At 53.2% G+C, this 21,671-nt stretch overlaps 8 protein-coding genes across 8 annotated transcripts; all 8 read right to left on the bottom strand.

Annotated features, from left to right (window-relative positions):
- Nucleotides 1-224: 224 nt before the first annotated feature.
- Nucleotides 225-1,120, bottom strand: ASPACDRAFT_59057 (uncharacterized protein; the record flags this gene model as incomplete). Its single annotated transcript, XM_020203408.1, has 2 exons — nt 225-821; nt 890-1,120. The coding sequence occupies 2 exons, from the start codon at nt 1,118-1,120 to the stop codon at nt 225-227; spliced, it is 828 nt and encodes a 275-aa protein (XP_020057687.1).
- A 470-nt stretch (nt 1,121-1,590) lies between these two features.
- On the bottom strand, nt 1,591-2,462 carry ASPACDRAFT_41608 (uncharacterized protein; the record flags this gene model as incomplete). The annotated part of the gene is made up of 2 exons (XM_020200968.1): nt 1,591-1,841; nt 2,066-2,462. The coding sequence occupies 2 exons, from the start codon at nt 2,460-2,462 to the stop codon at nt 1,591-1,593; spliced, it is 648 nt and encodes a 215-aa protein (XP_020057686.1).
- A 423-nt stretch (nt 2,463-2,885) lies between these two features.
- On the bottom strand, nt 2,886-4,159 carry lea1 (U2 snRNP complex subunit LEA1). The gene is made up of 4 exons (XM_020204879.1): nt 4,050-4,159; nt 3,877-3,917; nt 3,519-3,779; nt 2,886-3,422 (listed from the first exon to the last, which is right to left on the bottom strand). Exons 1-4 carry the CDS (start codon nt 4,126-4,128, stop codon nt 3,036-3,038), a joined length of 768 nt encoding a protein of 255 aa, XP_020057685.1. The 5' UTR covers nt 4,129-4,159; the 3' UTR covers nt 2,886-3,035.
- A 265-nt stretch (nt 4,160-4,424) lies between these two features.
- On the bottom strand, nt 4,425-7,278 carry ASPACDRAFT_77121 (putative nucleoside diphosphatase (Ynd1)). Its single transcript, XM_020204878.1, has 4 exons — nt 6,979-7,278; nt 6,877-6,911; nt 6,695-6,821; nt 4,425-6,628 (listed from the first exon to the last, which is right to left on the bottom strand). The coding sequence occupies exons 1-4, from the start codon at nt 6,986-6,988 to the stop codon at nt 4,656-4,658; spliced, it is 2,145 nt and encodes a 714-aa protein (XP_020057684.1). The 5' UTR covers nt 6,989-7,278; the 3' UTR covers nt 4,425-4,655.
- A 1,263-nt stretch (nt 7,279-8,541) lies between these two features.
- ASPACDRAFT_51235 (ammonium transporter) lies at nt 8,542-10,211 on the bottom strand (the record flags this gene model as incomplete). Its single annotated transcript, XM_020202452.1, has 5 exons — nt 8,542-9,240; nt 9,298-9,618; nt 9,671-9,851; nt 9,918-10,132; nt 10,203-10,211. 5 exons carry the CDS (start codon nt 10,209-10,211, stop codon nt 8,542-8,544), a joined length of 1,425 nt encoding a protein of 474 aa, XP_020057683.1.
- Nucleotides 10,212-12,727: 2,516 nt separating this feature from the next.
- On the bottom strand, nt 12,728-13,903 carry ASPACDRAFT_59054 (aquaporin; the record flags this gene model as incomplete). Its single annotated transcript, XM_020203407.1, has 3 exons — nt 12,728-13,080; nt 13,166-13,466; nt 13,565-13,903. The coding sequence occupies 3 exons, from the start codon at nt 13,901-13,903 to the stop codon at nt 12,728-12,730; spliced, it is 993 nt and encodes a 330-aa protein (XP_020057682.1).
- Nucleotides 13,904-14,817: 914 nt separating this feature from the next.
- On the bottom strand, nt 14,818-16,832 carry ASPACDRAFT_59053 (S53 family peptidase; the record flags this gene model as incomplete). The annotated part of the gene is made up of 3 exons (XM_020203406.1): nt 14,818-15,549; nt 15,649-16,625; nt 16,721-16,832. The coding sequence occupies 3 exons, from the start codon at nt 16,830-16,832 to the stop codon at nt 14,818-14,820; spliced, it is 1,821 nt and encodes a 606-aa protein (XP_020057681.1).
- Nucleotides 16,833-19,902: 3,070 nt separating this feature from the next.
- ASPACDRAFT_51232 (uncharacterized protein) lies at nt 19,903-20,913 on the bottom strand (the record flags this gene model as incomplete). The annotated part of the gene is made up of 2 exons (XM_020202451.1): nt 19,903-20,526; nt 20,584-20,913. 2 exons carry the CDS (start codon nt 20,911-20,913, stop codon nt 19,903-19,905), a joined length of 954 nt encoding a protein of 317 aa, XP_020057680.1.
- Between the last annotated feature and the right edge of the window lie 758 nt (nt 20,914-21,671).

Here is a 21,671-nt window from a genome sequence, read left to right as displayed (position 1 = left end):
CGTCATGTGCAAGCCACCAGTCTTATGCCGAGTAATTTCGGCATCGCCGAATATTATTCGAATCATAGACCTCAATCAGCCACAAATTCGTCTCTGAAATCTAATGGTCGAGCTCACCTAAGACACCAAGTAAAACAAAATGAACGAACTCTATTGCACCGCAAAAAAATGCTCTATACATGCTAACTGAGCTCAGCTGCTGAGCTGGTGGCGCCCGAGATTGGCTAACTGGGCGATCCCTTGTGCTTCAAGTAGAAGTCTTTCCAGGCATCCAAAGCCTGCTTGGCCTTCATCATGGCATCCATGGCTTCTGTCCACCTCTTTTCAGCCTCGTCGAGTCGCTGGCCCAGTTGCTGACTCATGTACTGGTGTGTTACGATATGCCCGGCAGCCGTCAGTGGGTTGGATAAGTTTGCAGGTGCTGCAGGCGCAGGAGCACTCCCTGAAGGACCGGCAACAGTTCGAGGGACGGTTGAAGGTTCAGCAATAGCTGCTTGATTCTTAGCAGGTCGACCCCGTTTTTTAACTTGTATTGGGCCTGGAGCATTGTCATCGTCATCGTCATCGTCATCGGCACGCTTTCTCTTTTGTTTGCCCTTCGCCTTTTCAGAAAGCTGCTTCTGATTACCGTCGCCGTCATCGCCATCATCATCATCGGCACGCTTCATCTTTTGTTTGCCCTTCGCCTTTTCAGAAAGCTTCTTCTGATCATCATCATCATCCTCTTCCTCTTCCTCCTCCTCCTCCTTTCTCATATGCGGACATGGCTTTTTGGCGCGGCGACATGGTGAACATGCTGTTCTAGGTCTACCACGCTTGGGCTGATATTGCAACAGTTAGTACAGGCATGGCGAAAGACAGCTTCTTTCTCAGACAACGCGCAACAAACCTTTCCATTGTTCTTCGCAGCTGTCGGTACAGCTACCTTTGCGGTCGATGGTCCGGCCACTGAACTAGCAGGTTGAGCAGCCTGCTTTCCAGTGGTGGGCACCTTCCCAGTCGATGGCCCAGCGGTTGCCTGTGCAGTTTCAGCGGTGGTAGATCTCGTCTGCCTCTTTTGGGCCGTTCCAGCAACCTTGGCACCGGTGTCTCCGGGTCCTGTATTTATGACTCGAGCCATGGCTCAACGAATTGTTGCGAAGATAGGAATAAGCTACTGTGGAGTTGGGATGTAGAGCTATAGTGATTAGAATAGTGGCCTGATAGTAGCTAGCTGGCTGTGGGATTGCTGTCAATATCCGGTGCGAGTCCCAACCGACAGTCTATATATCCCAATGATAGAGCTACTCGAGCCTTCAGCATGAGGGAAACTACAATGATAGGTCATTGAATGGATCCGAATACAAGGAGCTGAGACGAAAGTGATCTATATCCAGAACAACCTGAAGGCATAGCAGTCTAAATCCGACCAAGCTATATCGGGGCACAAGACAGGCCTTTGTTTGACCAAAGACAATGGTTCCAGCAATAGAGTCTTGAAAGAGGCATTGAACCTTTACCCAATCCTTTTGAATCCGTTGTCGACACAAAGAACTGAAGCACTTCCCAGAAGACACTGTCTTTGTGCCAACCGAAATAGTAACCAGGATATCAAGGCCACAGCTCAACCTCCTCCCACTTCTCAGTATCCCCATCCCTCGCAACCGTCCACCTCTTACGAACAGCATCCGGCGCCTTGGAGAGATCCAACATCTCCACCTCTTCGGGCCGAATAACCACGACGCGGAAATTCCGTCTCGCAACAGGGTCCCTCAAGTCCTCAACCTTCTGCCCTATCTTCAGCTCCGAAGTCTCCCGGTGCTTCGACCGCGGCTGTCCCGGCGGCGGGTTCCTAAACGTGCCTGTAAATTCACCAGTAAGCCATTAGCCCAACCCTTCAAACCAATCTCCCCCCCCCCCCCCTCCCCTCCTCCGGAAGCAAGAGAAAACAAACCTCGCATAACCGGCGAATGACTCGCAAAATAAGTCGTCACCATCCTTTCCCAGTCCCCCTCAGCAAACCCCTCATCGTCCCCTCGAACCCCTTGCCAAACCACCTCCCTCCCCTTTTGCTCCTCTTCCTTACCCTCCCCCCCAAAAACAAACGTCCCCCCCTTCACCCGCCACTGCACCTGCACCCCCTCCAACCAAAGCACCCCCTCCACCTGCCCGCCACTAACCCCCAACTCGCCCACCTTCGCCATCCGTATATCCGTCGTGAACACGGGCATATCGCTCTCCAGCCCGGAAGGAATCCGGCCGATGCCTTGGGCGTCGAGCGCCGAGGCGGCGCTGGGGTGTAGGCTCAGCACATCCGGGAAGAAGCCGCGCAGCTCGCAGGTGCGCGAGCGCGGGACGGGGAGGCCGGTGGTTGGGTGGTGGGTGACGGTGGAAAGGGTGAAGGATTTGCTTTTGCTGGAGGTTAGGTGGGATTTGAGGAGAGGAGACCAGGGTGCTGGTGCTTTTGCTTTTGCTTGGGACATTTGGGCGCTGGTGGTGAGGGGTCGGTGGGGTTGGAGTTGGACTTGGACTTGGAGGAGGCGGGTGAGGTGTTTGAGGCGGTGGTTTGGTGATGCCAGATTGATTTTCACCGTTACTGGGCTGTTGGGTTCGGAATAATTGTAAGGGTGTTAAGTAAGGGGGGATTGTAGGAGTAAGTCGGTGGGATTAATAGGAATAAATGCAGCGGGAATCAGGGAAATATGGGAGCTGATGACGTTTTGACTATAGGACGGATGTTGTCGGGGCCTATCTTCACGTGAAGATATCTTATCTGATTGTGATTGTGCTGGCCTGACAATGGGACTGTACTCAGCACACATCCATGTAGCAAAGTCTTGGCTAAACGGTTGATCTTTCGAGTACTCAAGCTTCAGCTGTATGATAGCCAACCCTACCCAGTCCCCAACCTCCTAACCACAAGATATCCATCAAAATCAACCACCTTTACACAAGACCGCAAAACAAACCAACCAAACCAAACCACACTCCATTGAAACAATATCCGTATACAATAAACCCACAAATAACAACAAAAGCCTCTCGAGACGAGCGGACTAAGTCTCCATCTCATCCCCACTATCCGCATAATCCACCCCACCGCCCGGTATCCGTCCCTCATTCAGCTCGCGCTCCAACCGCGTGATCTCCTGCAGACTCTTGGCCTCGCGGATCAGCTTCTCGACGCGCTTGCGCTCCCGGTCCGTCAACTTCACCCGCACCGCACGGTCCCCGCCGGCGGCGGCGGCGGCCCCGATCTGCTGCGCCGTGGCCGGCACGTCGAAGGTCCGCGACTTGACGCCCATGATCTTCGAGGCCAGCGCCGAGGGCTCCTCGGCCGTGCCGAACAGCTCCGTCGCCTTCTCGCGCTCCGCGTCCTTCACCTTCTGGTAGTCCAGGAACCGCAGGCTGGGGATGCGCCAGATGAGGTAGTGGCGGTAGTGCTGTGCGCGGCCAGACGATTAGCAACACCGTAAACGAAAGACAGGCCCCCCGCCATACACCGCCATCCCCTGAGCCACAACCTAAGGGAAACTAACCTCCTTCCTCGTCACCGGATTCTCCAACACCACCAAATGCGTCAACCCGGTCAACCCGCGCAACGGATCCAGATCCGCCAGCTCCGCCACCGCGTTCGCCGTCAGGTTCACGGCCGTCAGGTTCGGCACCGACGCCGCCAGCGTCGATTGGATCTGCTTGATGCGGTTCCGCGCCAGGAGGAGGGTGTGCAGCCGCGGGAAGAAGGGGAAGTTGCCCAGCGTGGTGATGTCGTTGTCCGTCAGGTCGATTGCATCTTGTTCCTACACCCGAGAAGTCCCCGGTTAGCTAGGTCTTCGCTTTTTGCACGCACTGTCTGACGCGGACAGTTTGCTTCTGAGGGGAGGAAGGCAAACTCACCTTGGCAATACCCAAGTTCTCAATCGCGGGGATCTTGTGCCCTACATACCACCAATCGCGCCAACAATTCGATATCAATCCAGCTCCTTTAGACAAGATGTAGTATCTGACTTTTCAGATTTCCCCGGGGGGGTGGGGGGTGGTTGATTTGGGGCTTCGTGAGAAAAACGCACCTCGGAGATCTAACTCGCGGTCCTTGAGCGGGTTGATGTACGAGAGGGAATTTTGGATCAGTTCGACGGTCAATCGCATGTTGGCGGTGGATGTGTGGTCTCGGGTTTGAACTAGGGTATCATGCGCGTGAAAACACAAAGCAATAAATAAGAGAATTCGAAAGAAAGCGGATTGAACCCGACAGCAAATCGCAAGCTTTTCGGTGGGTGGTGACAGGCAGGATGAGAGTCGGGAGCTCCGCTGCGACTGGCCCTGTCCGGGCTTCACAATCACTGAGATTTTGCCGGGGCGGTGAACAGCTGACTCAGCTTTCGCGCCTCTCGCACGTGACATTCTTCTCTACAGTATCCATACCCAGATTCGAACGGTTTCATGAAAGTAAATGTTTGCACCTGGCATTGACTAAATTGGCTATGTCTAATACTTTGACAAATGGTTCGAACAGAGCAAATATGTACTCAGGAGCACGTGCTCCGACAATATCTTCGCAAGAAGCAACTCCGGAAATTACACGGCCAACTCCAATCCAAGTTCTGGCCTGACAACGCGGAACACCAACTCCGGGAAATGCAACACGGCGACATAAACATAATCATACAGAAGGATCATTCATCTGTCAGAGGGGTCATGACTGGCGATTTGTTGGGGTGGGATCGAGAGGGACTGCCAGCTCTGGACCGGCGACCATTCGTCGTCGGGCCCAGTGCCACCGGCGCCAGGTGATCTCTACTCTCCGTCCTCACCACGAGACCATGTCGATCCATCGCCGAGACACCCGGACTCGGAGTGATACCGAGTCCAATAGTCCCTGAAGATGAATTGTCCAGCGCATACTTGAACGTGGGTGTATTGCTACCGCTTCCCCAGCTCGATGCCCGCTTCGGTGCCAGGAATTTCGTGGAGTCCGCTTCCGATGGACGTCCCCCACCGATGGAGCTGCGGCTGGACGCCGTCTCACCGAGATCATAGGCAGTAGCACCATCCTCAAGAACGCGTTCATATGTGGGACTTCTCGGGCCGAAGAAAGGCAGCTTGCCGCCAAAGATTCTCCGTTTCTTGGGGTAGCTGGGGTGAGAAGGGCCACCGCCACCGAAGACATTTTGGATCTTGTGATACATCTTGAGTCGGCGGCTGCGCCCGCAGAGGAAAAATGCAGCCACGACTATTATAATCAGGAAGAGAATGAGACCAGGCACTCTGCGGGATGGGCTGCTGTCGAGCATGGCGTCGCGCCATGATCCGTTGTGTGCGCCTTCAGGATCGGGCAGCAGCTCGGCACTCGGATATTGAAAGTCGCTGGGGACCCCGGCAACATTGCTGCCGAAGCCTACCGGGAGTGCGTCTTGAGCTTCGATAGGGATCTGCGAGGATGCATACAGAACCATCTTTCCGAGAGTCCAGCTCACTTCCGTGTCTTGGATCTTGTCGGCAGCCTGAAAAGAGTCCAGAAAGCCTTTGCTTTGACCATGGGACAACACCTCCTTGGTCCCGTTGTGGCTCGAGCTTGTCATTTCGTCCAATCCTACCCGAGGGATCCCAATGCCGTCATGCAATACATTGATGATCCATGATGCCTTGAAGCAAACCTCGGAGGCTGATTCCCGATCGACCTTCTTGCCCCATTGATGGCTCTCAAGTCCAGCCTCAATGCTCTCCCAATCGTGAGAGCAGAAAGACTGCACGCGATCCTGGTAGGTGTGAAAGTCGTAGGCTTTGTCCTTGTGGCCCATCTCAAAGATCTCGTGAGTCGTATGCCAGTACTCGCTGATTCCGACAAAGTGGTTTACATCGAAGTCAATGGCTGGTACATGCACACCACGGAGGAGACATGGCTGGTCCGGACAAGGCGCATCTTTGTCCAGTAAAGGATATGTTTGACGCAAGCACTCGTCAAACTTTCCAGTCCCCAGTAGATGCATACTGTCGTCTTTCGGGAGAAGTGGCTTTCCATCTATAGTCGTACGCAATCCTGCAGGTAGACAGGGATCCGGGAGCTCCGTGACTCCTCCAACAGCACTGGCCGCCTGCAGAGACTCGACGAAGCGCCTCCGAGCCTCATGCACCCCAAATTCCAGCCATGAAGTGACGAAAACCCTGTGTTCCTGGTCCGATCCGTCAATGTTGCGCAGCCGCAGTAGCGTCAGGTCGTTCGCGTGCTTTTCGCTCTCGGTCGCGTTGGGCGCGAATGCGATCTGTGCCGATGCGCCACCCATGTCCAAAAACCCATACGTGTGGTGACCCTTGCCGTGATCATGGGGCCCTGGCGAATCGAAGCTTCCGAGGAGATAGTTCGTGGCAATCCAACCGTACAACCCCTCCGTAACTCCGGGGATAACCTGGATATGAATGTCGCAGTCGGGAAGCAAGAAATCCGAGTTCGCGCCGACGTATGAGCAAATCTGCTCCAGCAGGACTTTCCGTTCGACATCGCCTAGCAGACGCATACCGGCAGTGGCAAGGAGAAAGATCGGGGTGTCTTTGATGGCATCATCGGGTACAATTTCACGGGCATGTTCGAGAAGTTCCGCAAGATGTTCGTGTCCCACATCTTCTGGTTTGTTGGCGAAAGAAGATACTCCTATGAGCGATGAGTGTTAATCTGGAGCTCAAATTGCAAGCATCCATGACATTCTGGAAGCCGTACCTGGATGAATTTTCTTGGTCCAGTGGGATTTTGTTTTGATCTCCGGGAGAGACTTGAGCTTATCTCCATCAGCCTCTTTGCGAGCGATGGCGTTGTCTAACCATCGATAGACATGAACTCGAGTCCCCTGTCGAGGCATTAGCGAACGTAATCTTTATCGAGCCCACCGAGGTCCAACATACAGACGAGCCTGCGTCCAGGACGACTCCATAGCGCCCTATGAGACCCTGCATTAGCACCCTGAAAAACCCACTTCCGGCGGGGACATGCGACCGGCAACTTACATTTGCCCATAGGGATCGCAACGGTGGTATTAAGATTAGTATTGTAGATGAGTGAACAGTCTAAGCCGCATGACCACCTCGAAGCCAGCGACAAGCGGGAGAATAGCGATAGTTGTCAGCAGTCGAAGGGGTGCAAAGCAAAGTATGGATGTTGTGATCGCAAAAGGTACGGAAGGCGGGCGGGGAGCCGGTCGCAGATAAGGGAGATGCGACAGTCGACGGGAGGAACGGTGACAAACGAATGGCTCTTGCTACGAGGAAGCAAGATGGAGTAGAAAGTCAAAGGTAGAGTAGAACCAGAGATGCAATCCGGAAGTAAGAGTTGGAGGTGGAAATGGACGGAACGAGAGGAGTGTAAAGGGAGAAATGAGGAGTGGGGAGGTGAAGAATGGCAGGAGGAGGAGGAGTCGGAAAGGGTGATGATTTAGTTTGGAGAGGGAGACGAAGGGAAAAGGACCAAAAAGGTAAAAGGCAAAAAGGAAAAGTGACTTTTCTTGACAGAGAGAGTTTAGTGGATGAGGTTCGATAAGACGGGAACGGATGCAGGAGGAAGCCTCCAAGCCTATCCGGGAATGGTCGGGAAGCGGCCAGACTTGCGTATACAAAGGCAGATAATAGCCTGCACCACGTTTCCCTTCCAACCTTAACCTGAAGGGAGTTCGTATTGAGCACCGTTTGATGAGATTATTTGTTAATTATAGATTGATGATGAGATTGACTCTGATCGATGATCTTTACCAGTAGATGTCTTCTTCATTTTTCATCCTCACCTACTTTTGTAGATAATTGCAATCTACTAAGTGGTATCTTCGGGAGATTAAGTGGAAGGGTCTCGGCCAGCCTGCCTGGTCCAAGAATGCAGTGAAATGTGAATCAAATGAATCCAATCGATTGTGAAAATACCCCGGCCGGGGTTGACGTAAGCTCTGCACGCCTTGTTCCACCGCCTGGACCGGTGATTGGTTACTTGCCCACCCACTTCCATTTACTGCCCTCCACACCTGTCCTCCAGGGCTGCCCCTCTTTCCACGGAGAGAGTCTGAGAGTCTGAGATCCTCTCCCGTATCAACTCCATCCTTCACTTCGGTTGGACGCCTGACACCAACCAGCCATCTCTTTTAATGGAGACCACCCAAGGGACGTCGGATGTATCCGACCATTCATGGCTATCTGGTGACGATGACGATATGTCCGGATTTAGCTCTGGAGCTCCACCGTACCCTGCCAGGCTGTTGTCGCTCGACGGTGGTGATATGGCATCATTCCGCTTATCCGGCCCGAGCTTGACATCTCACGCCCGGCTTACACAGTACAATCAACGTTGTCAGAACAGCAACACCCAATGATACCTTGCAACCATGAATCTCGTTGTGCAACCCATGCAATAACGCGATACGGTGGACGATCGGAGGCCGCGCGTCTAAATAATCTACCACAGTATTGCTGCTGCTGAATCTATCGATTTTCCGCAGTTACAGGCATAGAGATCGGCAAACGCTCCAAAATCAAGTTCTTGCACTCAAACACAAAAATAAACAATACACACTGCACACTGCAGCAGGTCTATACCCCGCTCCCCTTCACCTGGCACTCCTCCTTCGTGATGGAGCCGGATGAATTCTGCGACACTCCGATCAAGGTAGGACTAGTACTTCCTTCAGTGATCGACCAGTCCCCGATTTGCTCGTCGAAGAACTCGGTCTGATCCAACCCTAACAACTCGGCTTCCTCACTGACCCGAAGGTTCATGCCCGGGATGTACTTGAGAATCAGCAGCAGAGCGCAGGTCACCACGAACGAATAGCTGGAGATGGCGCAGATCTCCGCGATTTGTTTTCCAACTTGCACTCCGTTTCCATCGATCGCTCCGGGTGCCAGACTGCTGCCATCCAAGGCCGAAATCTTCTGGCTGGCGAACAACCCTGTCAGAAATGCACCCACCATTCCACCAATGCCGTGGAGTTTGAAAACATCCAAGCCTTCGTCGACGCCGATCCACTCGTTCACGTTCTGGAGAAGGGAACAGACAACCGCGGTGATGAATCCAATGCACGCAGCGAGCCAGAACGACACGCAGCCGGCAGCTGGGGTGATTCCGACCAACCCGGCGATCGCACCTTCACAAGCACCAACTATAGAGAACTTTCCGCGGTGCTTGATCATATCCACCAATACCCAGCCGAGGATACCTGTGCATCCGGCCGTGTTGGTGTTGAAGACGGCCACCATGGCACGCATGCTCGCATTGAGACTTGAACCGCCCTGCGTTCCTCGAATATTAGACCATATGCACAACACTAGACCATGCGCGACACATACATTGAAACCAAGCCAGCCAGTCCAAATCAAGACGGTTCCCAGAAAAATGAGTGTAGTGTTGTGAGGTTTGCGGAAAGAAGGTGCTCCGTAATCCCTCCTTTTGCCGAGAACTAAAGCATAGGCTAAGGCCGAGACACCGGAAGCGATATGCACCGGACCGCCACCCGCAAAGTCAATGGCGGGAAGGTTGTACAGCCATCCGTTGCTGCTCCAGGTCCAGCGAGCCAACGGGCAGTAGACGACCGTAGCCCACCAGAAGCTGAAGATGAGCGAAGGGAGGATAGCGCCTCTCTCAAAAGTGCCACCAACAACGATCATCACCTGTGGCTCTTAGCACTGACTATGCGGAGGCGGACTGGGACGAGAGTCTTACTGTGCATGCGCAAAAGAGCAGTTGGAACAGGCAAAACACCACTTCTGGCAGGACGGCCGAGCCAGGCGAGGGGGCTACAAGGACCTCCATCAAGCCGAAATTCTTCAGCGTGCCAATGAATGGGCCTCCATCTCTCGAGTAGGCCAACGAGTACCCCCAAAATAGCCATTGAAATGTTGAGCTGCATGAGAATCAGCACAGGGGGTAACGAAATATTACATAGCACCTGCAGCGGGAGCGAACTCACACCGCAAGAACCATGAAAGCCTGGAACAGCAAGGCCATCGCAGACTTCCTCCGCGTCAAACCACTATACAACAAGCCGATCCCCGGCAGAATCATGAACACGATAAAGGTGCACGCGACGATGTAGACATAATTATACTCGTAACCCACAAACTGGGCGTTGACATCCACGGTGAGCGGGTCGCCGCCCTCGGGCATTGAGGCATTATAGACCGGCTGTTCGGGAAAAAGATGATCAGTTTTGACATCGAGTATCAACAAAACATTCCTAGGACCTCCCACTTACCGCAGCCATGTCGGACAGATTATACCAATATTGTGAACAGGGGAGTATAACCCACCCGTGCGGTTCGATTCTCGTTTCGCTGGCAAGGGAAAGACACCCCCCACAGTATATATAGATCCACCCCCCGCCCCTCGCTCCAAGCACCTACATGTAATATCCGAACCTTACATCTTCTTGGCCTGACTCAGACCTGTCCATACTGCAATCAATCGCGAGTCTCCACAGTTGCTCCATTCCGATCGTGGGAATCCATGCCAAGCAGGATCCTTATCAATATCCCCCCGAAAGCAGCAGAATGGGCTCCCGCGAGCACCCAGCCCTATCAAATAACCCCCTCCCAAGCCCCTTGGCGCAGCGCAGTGTTCCCCATCATAACCAGTGCGGCGTGATTGATATGACTGTAATCGTCCATGGGCCAGATGATATCACAATGCCAAGCCCAGGGATCGCCTGGATACCGAACTGATAAGGTATGCGGATCCACGAGCTATCGGGCTATGGTTGAATCGATTGGATCCTAGATGGTGACCCCGGATCAGTGCGCCTTCTGGGGTTTAGTGCATTGGATAAATTGATGCAGGGCCATGCGGTGATAAGGATCTTGCGTGGCAGGGTATCAAGACGGGATGATTGGCGAGAGATAACAGCTTTTTGAAAGAGATAGGGTTGATTGGCGTAAAACGCCACAACGGTGGATTAATGTCTGGAAGGATCCAAGAGGAAAAAGGTGCATGGTGTGCCCAGAGCTGAGGGATGGGAGGGATGATATATAGTCGCTGAATGGTGGTGTGATATTGTCTGGTTGGGGGTTGGGCTAAGGGTGGTTGAATGGGTGCATTAGGGGGTGTATGGATGAAGGGTGCTGTTAGCACCGATGAGCTATATGCTGAATTCAGCTGGACCGTAGGTTTCTTGCGAAGTACTGTACTCCCAAGAGCGACGATAAGGCGAGGCATCGTCAGTCTTCTTATCCTACGTGACAACCATCACCTCCAGCTTCAACACCCCAGCACCGTATCATTTTATCAGAGACCAGGAAAGCAGAGACCGCAGTCCTATACAGTTTTTCCTTACTACCATTTCGTCCTACCTCGACTCTCCCTGATCCCCATGCTCTCAACCCCCAACCTATAACACCAACCCCAGACCTTACGCCCACAAATAAAGGGTCTCTTCGCAAACATTCCAAATCTATATACCCCCAGACCATCAAACCCAATCCTCACCATTCCCATACTGTCAACAGAAACCCCTTAACCCTAGCCCAAATTGGGGTCCCCATCTCGCGAACCTCACCTCTCACACCCCAACAACCCACACAGCAAGCGCCCTGGGCCCCCCCCTCCCCCAACCCAATTATCCATCCAGACCTCCCCACCTACACCCAAGCATCCACATTCCATACCAAGATCCACCAGCACAGAGCGCGACACCACCTGAAGCCCATAATCACTTCTAATAAAGATAAAGCCATAGCACAGCACATCACTCACAACACATCACAACACCACACCGCACCAAACTATCTTCCTCCCTTCGCAATAACCGATAACCTACCCCCATCCCCAAAAACGGTCACTATCCAACATAACCCCCCATCCCCAAATTTCAAATCCCGATGAACAAGAGTCTATCAATCCCTAGCCTTGGGGATAATACGCTCTACTCTAATAAAAACCCACTTATGGAGAAAAATATCCTGATTCACCTCAGCCAAAAGTCAAGCTTCATGCCGCTTGGCGCTTGCTCTGGCCCATCCAGAAGAGATGGTTCCGGCAGCGAGACGATGCATGATGAAGAGGAAGGTAACTACCTGCATCTATCAGAAAAAAAAAATCAGATGCGGGGGTTGAGATGAGATGAGATGAGATGACCGCGAAGAAACCCTGGGGTTGGATAAGATTTACCACAGATTGACCGGAAACAGGATTACAGCTCAAACGAAGGGGATAGTGGGAACTATTGCGGTGCAGTTACAGACTGGGCTACAGGGTTGGGCCCATCCCAGTCTGTGAGCGAGACCCGGCCAGGATAAAGATACAGTACACTACACTGACCGGGACAAGCTTTATGTGGCGATGGGTGCCTAAACCACCGGTCTGGCCGGTCTCAAGCAGATGGTATGGTAATGCACAGTGAAGGACTCTTTGATACTAAGAATTATTTCTCGCTGCTCATCTGGAATGACAGATTCAAGGAGCTTTGAATCCATTGTCATGCAAAATTACTGAGATGAAATCCTCTCAATGGGCTAGCTGAAATAGAAAGTAACGCCCAGGTTACTAGGCACCGACCAGAACCAGACACTCATATCTACGGGTAATCAGCCAGAACACGCAGCTGCCACCCTACATCCTACCGCACAAATCCCCACATACTCGATCCGTCATTCTTGCACCATGTGGGCCAGTGGGCCAGAAGATAAGCCCATGACAGTGCGCGCGCGCCGGGGGGAGGTGGGGGGTTCCGAACCATGGTTGAGCCGAACCAAGCGCTGCCGGGCCGGCCGGATCACCACCTTCCCATTAAACCTGCTCAGCCCCGTGAGGAATATTGTTATGTTCATGGGCCGGGTACCGTTCACCCGTCGGGGAGTGCGCGCGCCCGAGCGTGCTGACATCAGACAGCACCGAGGGCCGATGCATCGAGGAATCCCACGAGCCCGGGCCCAGCTTCGCCTCCCACTCGTTGAAGTCTTGGCCCGGGTTGACTTGCTGGTACTGGAACAGCTGGAGGAAGGCAAAAAACCCGCACGCCAGCAGGCTGCCCAGCAGGGGTCCCACCCAGTAGATCCAGTGGTAGCCGGGGAAGCTACGGTTGATGACATCAGGGCCGAGGGAGCGCGCCGGATTGAGGGAGCCGCCGGTGTAGTAGTCGCCTGGTTAATTGACAAGAAAAGCAAGGTTAATTTAATGCTTTTGTGTTTGATTTGATTGAGTTTGACCAAGGAGCAAAGAACTCACCAACCAGCTCCGTCACAAAGAAGACAAGCCCAATGCCCACCGGGGCCAAGAAGGTGGACTTGTGCTTGACCACGGCCAGCATGATAATCACGAAAACCAACTGGGCCGTCAGGAAGACCTCGATGAACAGACCCTGCGAGATCGAGGCGCCCCCGCCCAATCGGGTGGCCACGTTCAGCGAGCCGGGGAACAAGGCGCTGACTACCCCTGCAGACGCGATGCCGCCCACAAGCTGGGCTCCAAAGACCGTCGCTGCCCGGAACGGCTTCAGGCCGCCGACCAGGTAGAGTGCCAGAGTGACCTGTGTGCAACGACGGGTCTCAGTCAACGGAGCTCTCCCTGGTTGACCAGATCGCCAAGACCCTGGGCCAGATTGTGCGTAGGGATGATGGAACATACCGCAGGATTGAACAACCCTCCTGTCACCCGGTAGAAGGCCCACACATTGACCATGAGCGAGAACCCAAAGCACAGCGCCGAGTAGAGCAGATTGGACGTGTTCGGGAGTGCGCCGTCGGCCGGCTTCGGGGTGTTGGCGACCTGCGTGCCCGCGAAGGAGAAGAACAGGAACAAAAACGTGCCCACAAATTCACCCACCCCGGCGACGAGATTGTTCCGCGCAGTGTCGGCCAGGTGCAGCATCGGCAGCTGATTGCGATTGGACGCAGCAGGATCCGACGACTCATGATTAGGAGAGGCGTCGGCCTTCTTTCGAGACCCAGGCACCCATTGAGGCATTCTTATATTCACAAATAGGAAAGCTGTCGAGGTCGGGGCGATGCAATTAGCGTTCAAGGAAGAAAAGCAGGCCGTGCTATGTGCAATTGTCAGCTGCAACAAAGGTGTGTCCATACACTTCCGGCATAAAGAGGAGGCCCCGTAGCTTTATAAGGTTCAAGCGACAAAGCACGGAGCTGCAAGCTTTCCCTCCCTCCCCTCCCCCCCCCTCCAACAACCCAGCTTTCGTCGACGTTACAGAGGCGTCATGACTTGTTACGCAGAAAAAGGCGCCCGCCGAAACCGAACGGAAGAGGTATAGTAGCCAGGGTGAAGTTCATCATACACGAGTCGGTGGCCGAGTATGCGCGTAGTACCCAGACGAATGAGGGGGGCAGGTGGGGGAGGGTTCCATGGTCGAGGTCGGAGGACAAACAATGAAAGAGATCTGGACCCTTCAACGGTGGCGTTTCCTAGTGTCTTTATGTGCACGCCGGTGTAGTCATCATGGGCGGCTATGGGGTGACCGGTCGACTCCAATTTCCCTCGGGCTTCGCCGATCTGAAAACGGACCGAGTGCATGCAATGCTGTGATGTTCGGGCACTCATTTCCACCGTTAGATCAATGGTACATCGCAATTCAGGCCGGAGTTCGGTTGTTTGAACATGCGGGATGAGTCAGCTAATCAGGTGATGAGAGCCAACGTTTGCTGCAGAGAGTCGCCGGCATCTATATGCTAGACGGGTTTGATCAGGAGAGAAAAATATCTTCAAGATTGGCATTGATTAAAGTGGTAAGTTGACATGAAATGGCGTCGCTACCCACGTCTGGCCGCATCGCTGACCAGTAACCGAGAAGCAAGTTCAGAACTAGATCGGATATTTTCACCTCCGCCGGAGACAAAATATGGACAAAGAAACACAATTTCCGAGGATCAAGCATCCAGAGCTACCTCGAGGAGTTTTCCGAAGTTGGGCGATCCGAGGCCCGTCACAGGATCCCATCCTGCCGTGGCATTCCAACTTGCGAACGGTACAACGGGACTGCCGTTGGGCGTGCCGCCGAATCGATTACGTCCGTCACAACCTAAACTGCCTCCCTGAGTGATATCATTGAAACCCTCTCCCTCCACGGCAGCGCTGTAGAGCCATGGGTTCAAGAAGCCGAGGACGGGTGATCCCGCCCGCAGTCTGGCATCGTTCAAGAGAGCAACAAGGCCGGCAAAGGTGGGTGCCGAACAACTGGTGCCATCAAATTGCCCGAGGGCACCCTTATCGTAGACTGCATAGTTGGTACCCTGGGTGGCGACGTCGGGGAAAGCGCGACCCGATCCGTTGAAGAGGCCGGCGAACTTCGGTCCCAGGTTGATGAGGTAGTCGTTCACTGCTTCGGATTGGTAGGAGGGTTGAGCCCAGTAGTCAGAGAAGCCGCCAGAGGAGAAGTAGACAGCTTTTTCGGGGGAAGTAAGCGTAGTGGCACCGACCGAGGTGACCCAGGGGCAGGCCGCAGGGAATTGAGGGGGGAAGTGCGTGCGGTTAGTGCCGTCGTTCGTCAGGCAGGCAGCCCCAACACCCGAGTCGCCGGAAGAGAAGATTACGGAGACGCCACGGCTACCGAGCTGGGCGATGAGGTTACAGACGCTCAAGGCGTATGACTTGGGCACTGACTATAGTAATGGTTAACTTTCGAGCAAGGCCTAACCACGCAGATTGAAGCAAGGCGCGAAATGCGACCCATAGGATAACACAGGATTAGGAGTTCGTACCTGCTCATCTTCGCCATATGAGGTCGAGATAACCTGAGGAAGCTCCGCGTCGGAGAGTTTGAGAACATTCTGGAAAAGTTCCAGGTACGGCTCGTTGCTATTGTCGTTCGGGTCAGGCGAGCTAAGGTCCGGAACAAGCTGGCCTCGGCCGCCGGTGCTGTACTCAGTCACAGGGAGTGGAGAGCTCATGCCAATGATGTATTGCAGGTCGAGGTTGGCTTCGCCGCTGTCCTTGGTTGACTTCTGGTCGTTCAGGCCGCCATTGAATTTGACCACGGTAAAGTTCTGACCAACCGCAGAGGGAGCAAGTCTCTGTTCGAACTTGGCGAGATCGTCATACCGAGCATACTCTTCCAGATAGCTCGCGAATGCGACCTTACTGCCAGACTTAGCATCGGCCTGGTAGTCTCCCACGTTGTAAAGGTCCTTAAGGCAGTGAGGTGTGATCACCGAGTCACATTGCGAGGTGTTCTGAGCGCGCACGGCGGACGCCAGCGACTTCTCATCAACGTGCTTGGGCTTGCTACGCATGGTGGCTCTGTTGGGCTTGAGTTGGCCAAAGCGAGTGGTCGGTTGAATCATGTTCAGATGCGGGGCCACTGAGTCAGGGATGGAGTAGGCCAGGGTGCGCAGTCGTCGGATGTCCGTGTTCTCGTTGACATACCATTTAAAGTTGGCATCGAGTAAGGAATTAGCGTCGGCCACGGTAGTGCGGAAGTTGATCCAATCGGCATCCTGCTCGATGTCGCTAACTCCCGCCGACTCAAGCCACTCCCGAACTGACGAGACGGCTTCGTCGGTAGGCATAAGCATCCGCTTCACCTCATCGTGGGAACGGAAATGTCTTCCATAGTTGGCGTGTCCGGGTGTAGACATGTCCAAGAGTGCCTGCTCGAACCCAGCCAGATCGTGCTGCGAGAGAGCAATCTGAAGGCGCAGAGATTCACGCCCGCTGGGATTACCAGAGAATTTCCAGCCTACATCACGGAGTCATAGTGAGTTTGAGATCGACTGGTGAAAGCCCTGCGGTCGCTGCTCGCCGTGTTTGCAACGGTAAATAGGAGTCGCTTACCTGGGGGAACTCCAGCTAGTTTCTCGAAGACCTCGGCTGCTCCGAGAGACGGAAGCAGCGCAAGGGCTGCGAGTGATAGGGCTGCGCCATTGCTTAGTAGCGAGGGCAGCATTGTGGAGAGCAAAAGAAGGATTAACAAAGACGAGGTCCAGGTGAAATCAACAGGGGAGGGAGGTAGATGAGGTGTATTTATTTGACAGCCAGTTGTGCAACGGAGCGGAGACGAGCTGCATCTCGCGTGATAGCCTCGGAGAGAGGGGGAATGTCTGGGGCCCTTTTACCAGTCGGGATGCAATTGAGTCCAGTGATGCCTGGATGTGCATGCCGATTTCCCCCATTTGGGAAGGTGATTGGCTCCGCCCGGTGGATCTGAAGGTCAATCGAAGCATGTTTTCAGGACGGACACCGTCGGACAGGCGAAGCGAGGACTCAGAATAGAAGAGAGACAAGTCAAGGCTTAAGGCTTGGGGGGCTTGGGATGGCTTGGAGGTTGGGAGGATTTGGGGGAAGATCGTCAGGGAGGAAAGTCAGGAATGAACGCTGATTTGTTTGTTTGTTTGTTTCCACCCGCACTTGCCAAGCCTCAGGCATCCACAATCCCCCTCCGCTCCCCCCCCTTCTGTTCCACTCTCCAATGTAACCTCATGATATGAGTGTTTAATGTGAATAGCAAACTGAGAGAAAAGAGGGGGAGGTGAGGGACCCTCCTTGGAGGATAATAGCAGCCACCACTGCCGGACAAACGAGGATGGATGAAGACTGGTTGTACGACTCTTGAGTAACTGCTGGGCTGGAAATGCTGCCAAGAGATTTATATTTGGGAACTGCCAATGACAATCGGGGATCTACAAACTCCACCACCGTCAGGGGATGGAAATCTCGCTTCAGAGAGTCTTACCATTGCCGGTGCTACTATTATCTGATGCTTCAAATTCAAGAAGCCATCGCTAACCAATGCTACCATTATTATATGTACAACAGCCAAGCCATTATTGTAATTAAGCTGACCGAGATGATGTCAATCACAAGGTTGGCCCTGGAAAGTGCAGCAAGGGGCACGCGGGGAGATCAAAGGGATGGAATCCTGAACACGAGGGATGATACTGATTCAAATAAAAGTCCATTGTTGACAAGGCAAGCGCCAGGTACAGTGTTGTGCACTTTGCGTCAGTTTTAGACCTTCATCCGATCACGAGACCTATTAACCCCGGGTGAGTGTTTCGCTAGACAAGGCCACAGTTGCTCGGAAAAAGTTTCCCTCCAATGTCTATGCGATGTTTGTGATCTTCATGACAGAACAGATCCTATGCAGGATATCAATATATGAGGCTCGTTGCCCGAGGGAGGACCCAGCTTCAAGCCTATCTTTGGCTGCCAAGCATCTCTCCCCTTATCTCATTGTTTCCGGCCCCCCTCTTCTGACCTCTTCCCAAGGACTGCGTGTATTTCCGCTAATTTCTTCTCGAGCTCCTTTAGGTGTGCCTCACGATCAGTGGGCCTGTCATGGAGCGGAAGGTATGGATCCTCGGAAGCCGGAGATTCCAGGTACCGCCAGAGCATCTCCTCGTTCCTAGTCTTCTGTGATAGTGAAGCACTAGGATCATCGCCTGTAGTCGCCATCGACGGATCAGAATGAATGGAGGGGGACGTTGATTTGCTAGTACTGGAGAGGTGCATGGAGTGTGGGTCAACGAATATCCCCCCAGCGTGTGCAGTATCGCTGAACCACGAGGGCAAGACAAGAGCTTACTCAGGCATAGTGAACTGTTCCAGTCCCTCCAGGCGCTTTCACGACAGGAAGACTATAAAGACAAGGTATACTTGCACAGCAGATTCCCGTGACTTCTCGCTGGATAACGGCGATAGCTTTGCGGTCTCGATGAAGTCTTCCGGTGCTTGAGGGAAAGTAGCAGAGTCAAGATGATGCTGTATTGCGACAAGAGACGCCTGCCCACCTTCTCATCCTCCTACTAATATATCCATGTCGATAAAATCCATCTGAAAGACAACAGTGAGAGAGAGTCAAAGCTGGAATATCCGACAAGGGCTCAACCAGCCTCACAACGACCATTGTAGAGGTCTAGATGGAAAAACAAATCCTCCCAGAGACAAGCGCGCAGTCTGTGAAAAGAGCAGGCAGCAGCCGTGTCCGAAGAGGTAGCGACATTGGCACACAACAAGCACTGTGTGCTTGCGATAGTGCGCTTGGCCTGCACGTCACCAAATTCACATCACTGCTGAAGTTCGCACATCTCTGAAGCCTGCGATGCTTCGCGGTCGAACCTCATGCACGATGCGAAGCTCAGACAGCCCGGGTCGTTGTGGAAATGACTATGGCGGGTCTAGACCCTCACGGGTTGAGGGCATCGTGATTGCGATGCGAGGCAGGCGAAGAGGTGACATAGCCGCGGTCCTGGGGATCTGTGTTTGGGGTCGGTGGTGCGCAGGTTGTGTATATTAAGAGGATAATGGGAAGAGAAAAACAAAACAAACCGAATAGTCTAGAACTTGGAGATGGCCTAGATTCCAGGACATGGAGATGATCTAGATTCGGGAAGAGAAATCTGGACCGGTCGGAATTTGTGGAAGAGGTGGGGGGTTCTGTCAGGATCGAGGAACTGTTAATTTACTAGTCAACCAGTCAGACACGCCAACTTAAGGTAGGGCTGGGTGGGAGGGGAACGGAACGGGAACGGGAGTGGGAGTGGGAGAGGGTAAAATCGATAGGATGGACGGATGAATCATGAATGGGTTGGGTTGGGTTGGTGATGCATTAAGGTAGGTACGGCAAAGGCTGGGCGGGGTTGGCGGTGTGACCGGATGGTTTATTACCCCATCCGGGCTCAACAACAATACCCTACACATGAAATCTACTGAGATATAGAAAGAACTTTCACACAAGAAGTACTAGATATGTAGATCAAGAGGGAGGATGAGATTAATTCTTAATGACTTTTATCCCGGGTATATCAAGACTCCGTCCAAACCAAGCCGTTGTTCCATATTCGCCATCCACGACAGGAGAGGGGTCTCAGACCCAAGATAAAAAGAAAAAAAAAAAAAAAAAAGAAAAGAAAAAAAGCTTATCAACACCGAAGAAAAGGATCATAATATATTATACAAGAGATTCGTGACGGTCATAGCAGAGGAGGAGAGGAAGCCTCACGGGTGAAAAGGAAGAATTAAGCGTGAAAGGCTTCGGCCCCCTTGTTGTGTCGCCACATCCCATTAGGGACCACGTTCTGTTTCATCATGGCCAACTCCTTCTGGAGGGCCTTGTTCTCCTCCTGCAGTTCTTGCATGAAGGCAATCGCATTGGTGAGAATCTCGGACTTCTTCAGCGACGCTGATCCACCCTTGGTCGGCTTCTGGATGCCCCCGCTCATGGCCTTCTCCAGGGCAACGAACTTGGCGTTCATGTTGGTGCGGTACCGCTTCTCAATGATGTTGTGTGCGGCCCGCTTGGCGGCGTTGCGGCCCGTGGCCGTGTTGGCCTGGCCTGTGCTGGCATTGGAGTCCCCAGACATGCTGCGTGTCGTTTTGCGGGTGGTGGTGATCGGGGATGAGGGGGCGGGGAGAGGAGATACGCTGGCAGCGGGGTAGTCCTGCGGTGTAATTTCTGGACTAGACGACCATCTCGTCACCAATTCGTCACGGGCCTTCTGTTGCTGGGTTGCAGTTGCAGTCTTGCGGCGACTGGCACTCTTCACAGATCTCGATGCAGGCTTGGGCAACTCCATGGTCATTGAGTCCAAAGGAGAGACACGGCAGGTGGGAGACCACGACTGATCATCACTTTCGAGGTCCTATCAATGAGATGTTAGTCTCCTAGTCTCTTAGAATGTCGCTGTCGATTAACATACCGAAGAAAGAGAGCCGCAGGAGGCAGCATCTTCGCCAGAGTGGTTGGAGATAGTGAAGCCACTGATGTCGGGAGGCGGAGCGAAGAAGTCGGTGGGAAAGTCCTTGGGATCCAGAGTCATCATGTCATTGGACATCTCCAGAGGGAAAGTCTCGGGAATCATGGTGTTTAAGGAGAACAGATCAATAGCGCTATCGTAGTTCCAGTTGGCCGTCAATGGGTCCGGGCCCTTGGAGAACGAGTCGTGGGGACGAGAAAGTGGACTTGGTTGACTCAAGAACATCCGTTCGTCCTCCGGTAATGTAAAAGTTTCGGGTCTGGTGTATGCCATTGTTTGTTGTTGGTGTGTCTTCGTGGAGATTGGGAAGACAGGTGATTGCGAGGTAGATCGGTGTAGATAGTCGACGATGATAGAACAGATATCAAAGTCGAGTGGCAAAGATTTGCAGATTGGGTTGTAGTATGTAGGAAGCTTCTGAATATAGAACCATGGATCTGAAGGATCATGAACAGAGAGGCGCTCGGGGAGGGGCTCTATATAAAGGCAGATGAGAATTTCAGGAGAAGCCGGTGTTGGAAACCGATCCCTAGACCAACCGAAGCCAATGATGTAATGGCAGGTAAAAAGAACCACAACAATTGGCAAAAAAAAAATTATATTCCCAGAAAAAAATTTAATATTAATCAGGATGAAGAAAAGAGAGGGGAAGCCAAAAAAAAAGAAAAAGAAAAAAAAGACGAGGCAGAGAACGCAGTGACCAGTCCTGTCAAACCGATTATTGCACAGGGCCGGTGAAGCACAGCCGAGATCACCCCAGCCGGATGCAGAGCATCCATTCTTCCAGACTGACTGACGGACTGACTGACTGACTGACTTGACTAGGTTGATGAAGGGATGACTGACTTGACTGACTTCGACTCGGCCGGCTCCGAAAGACAGCCGTCCGTCGGATCATCCATTGAGAAGCAGGGCAAAGTTCAGCAGTACCTCAGTCGGCAGTGATTCCCCCATACTATTGAGGTCACTGGTACGGACAACCCTGTGACGGGCCTGGCAGACAGCGACGGCAATGGCCGCCGTCGCACTGA

This window comes from Aspergillus aculeatus (genome assembly GCF_001890905.1).
Source record: "Aspergillus aculeatus ATCC 16872 unplaced genomic scaffold ASPACscaffold_5, whole genome shotgun sequence".
Taxonomy (NCBI): Eukaryota; Fungi; Ascomycota; class Eurotiomycetes; order Eurotiales; family Aspergillaceae; genus Aspergillus; species Aspergillus aculeatus.
The sequence above is the reverse complement of the archived record's forward strand: the minus strand, read 5'-3'. Positions and strand labels throughout refer to the sequence as shown.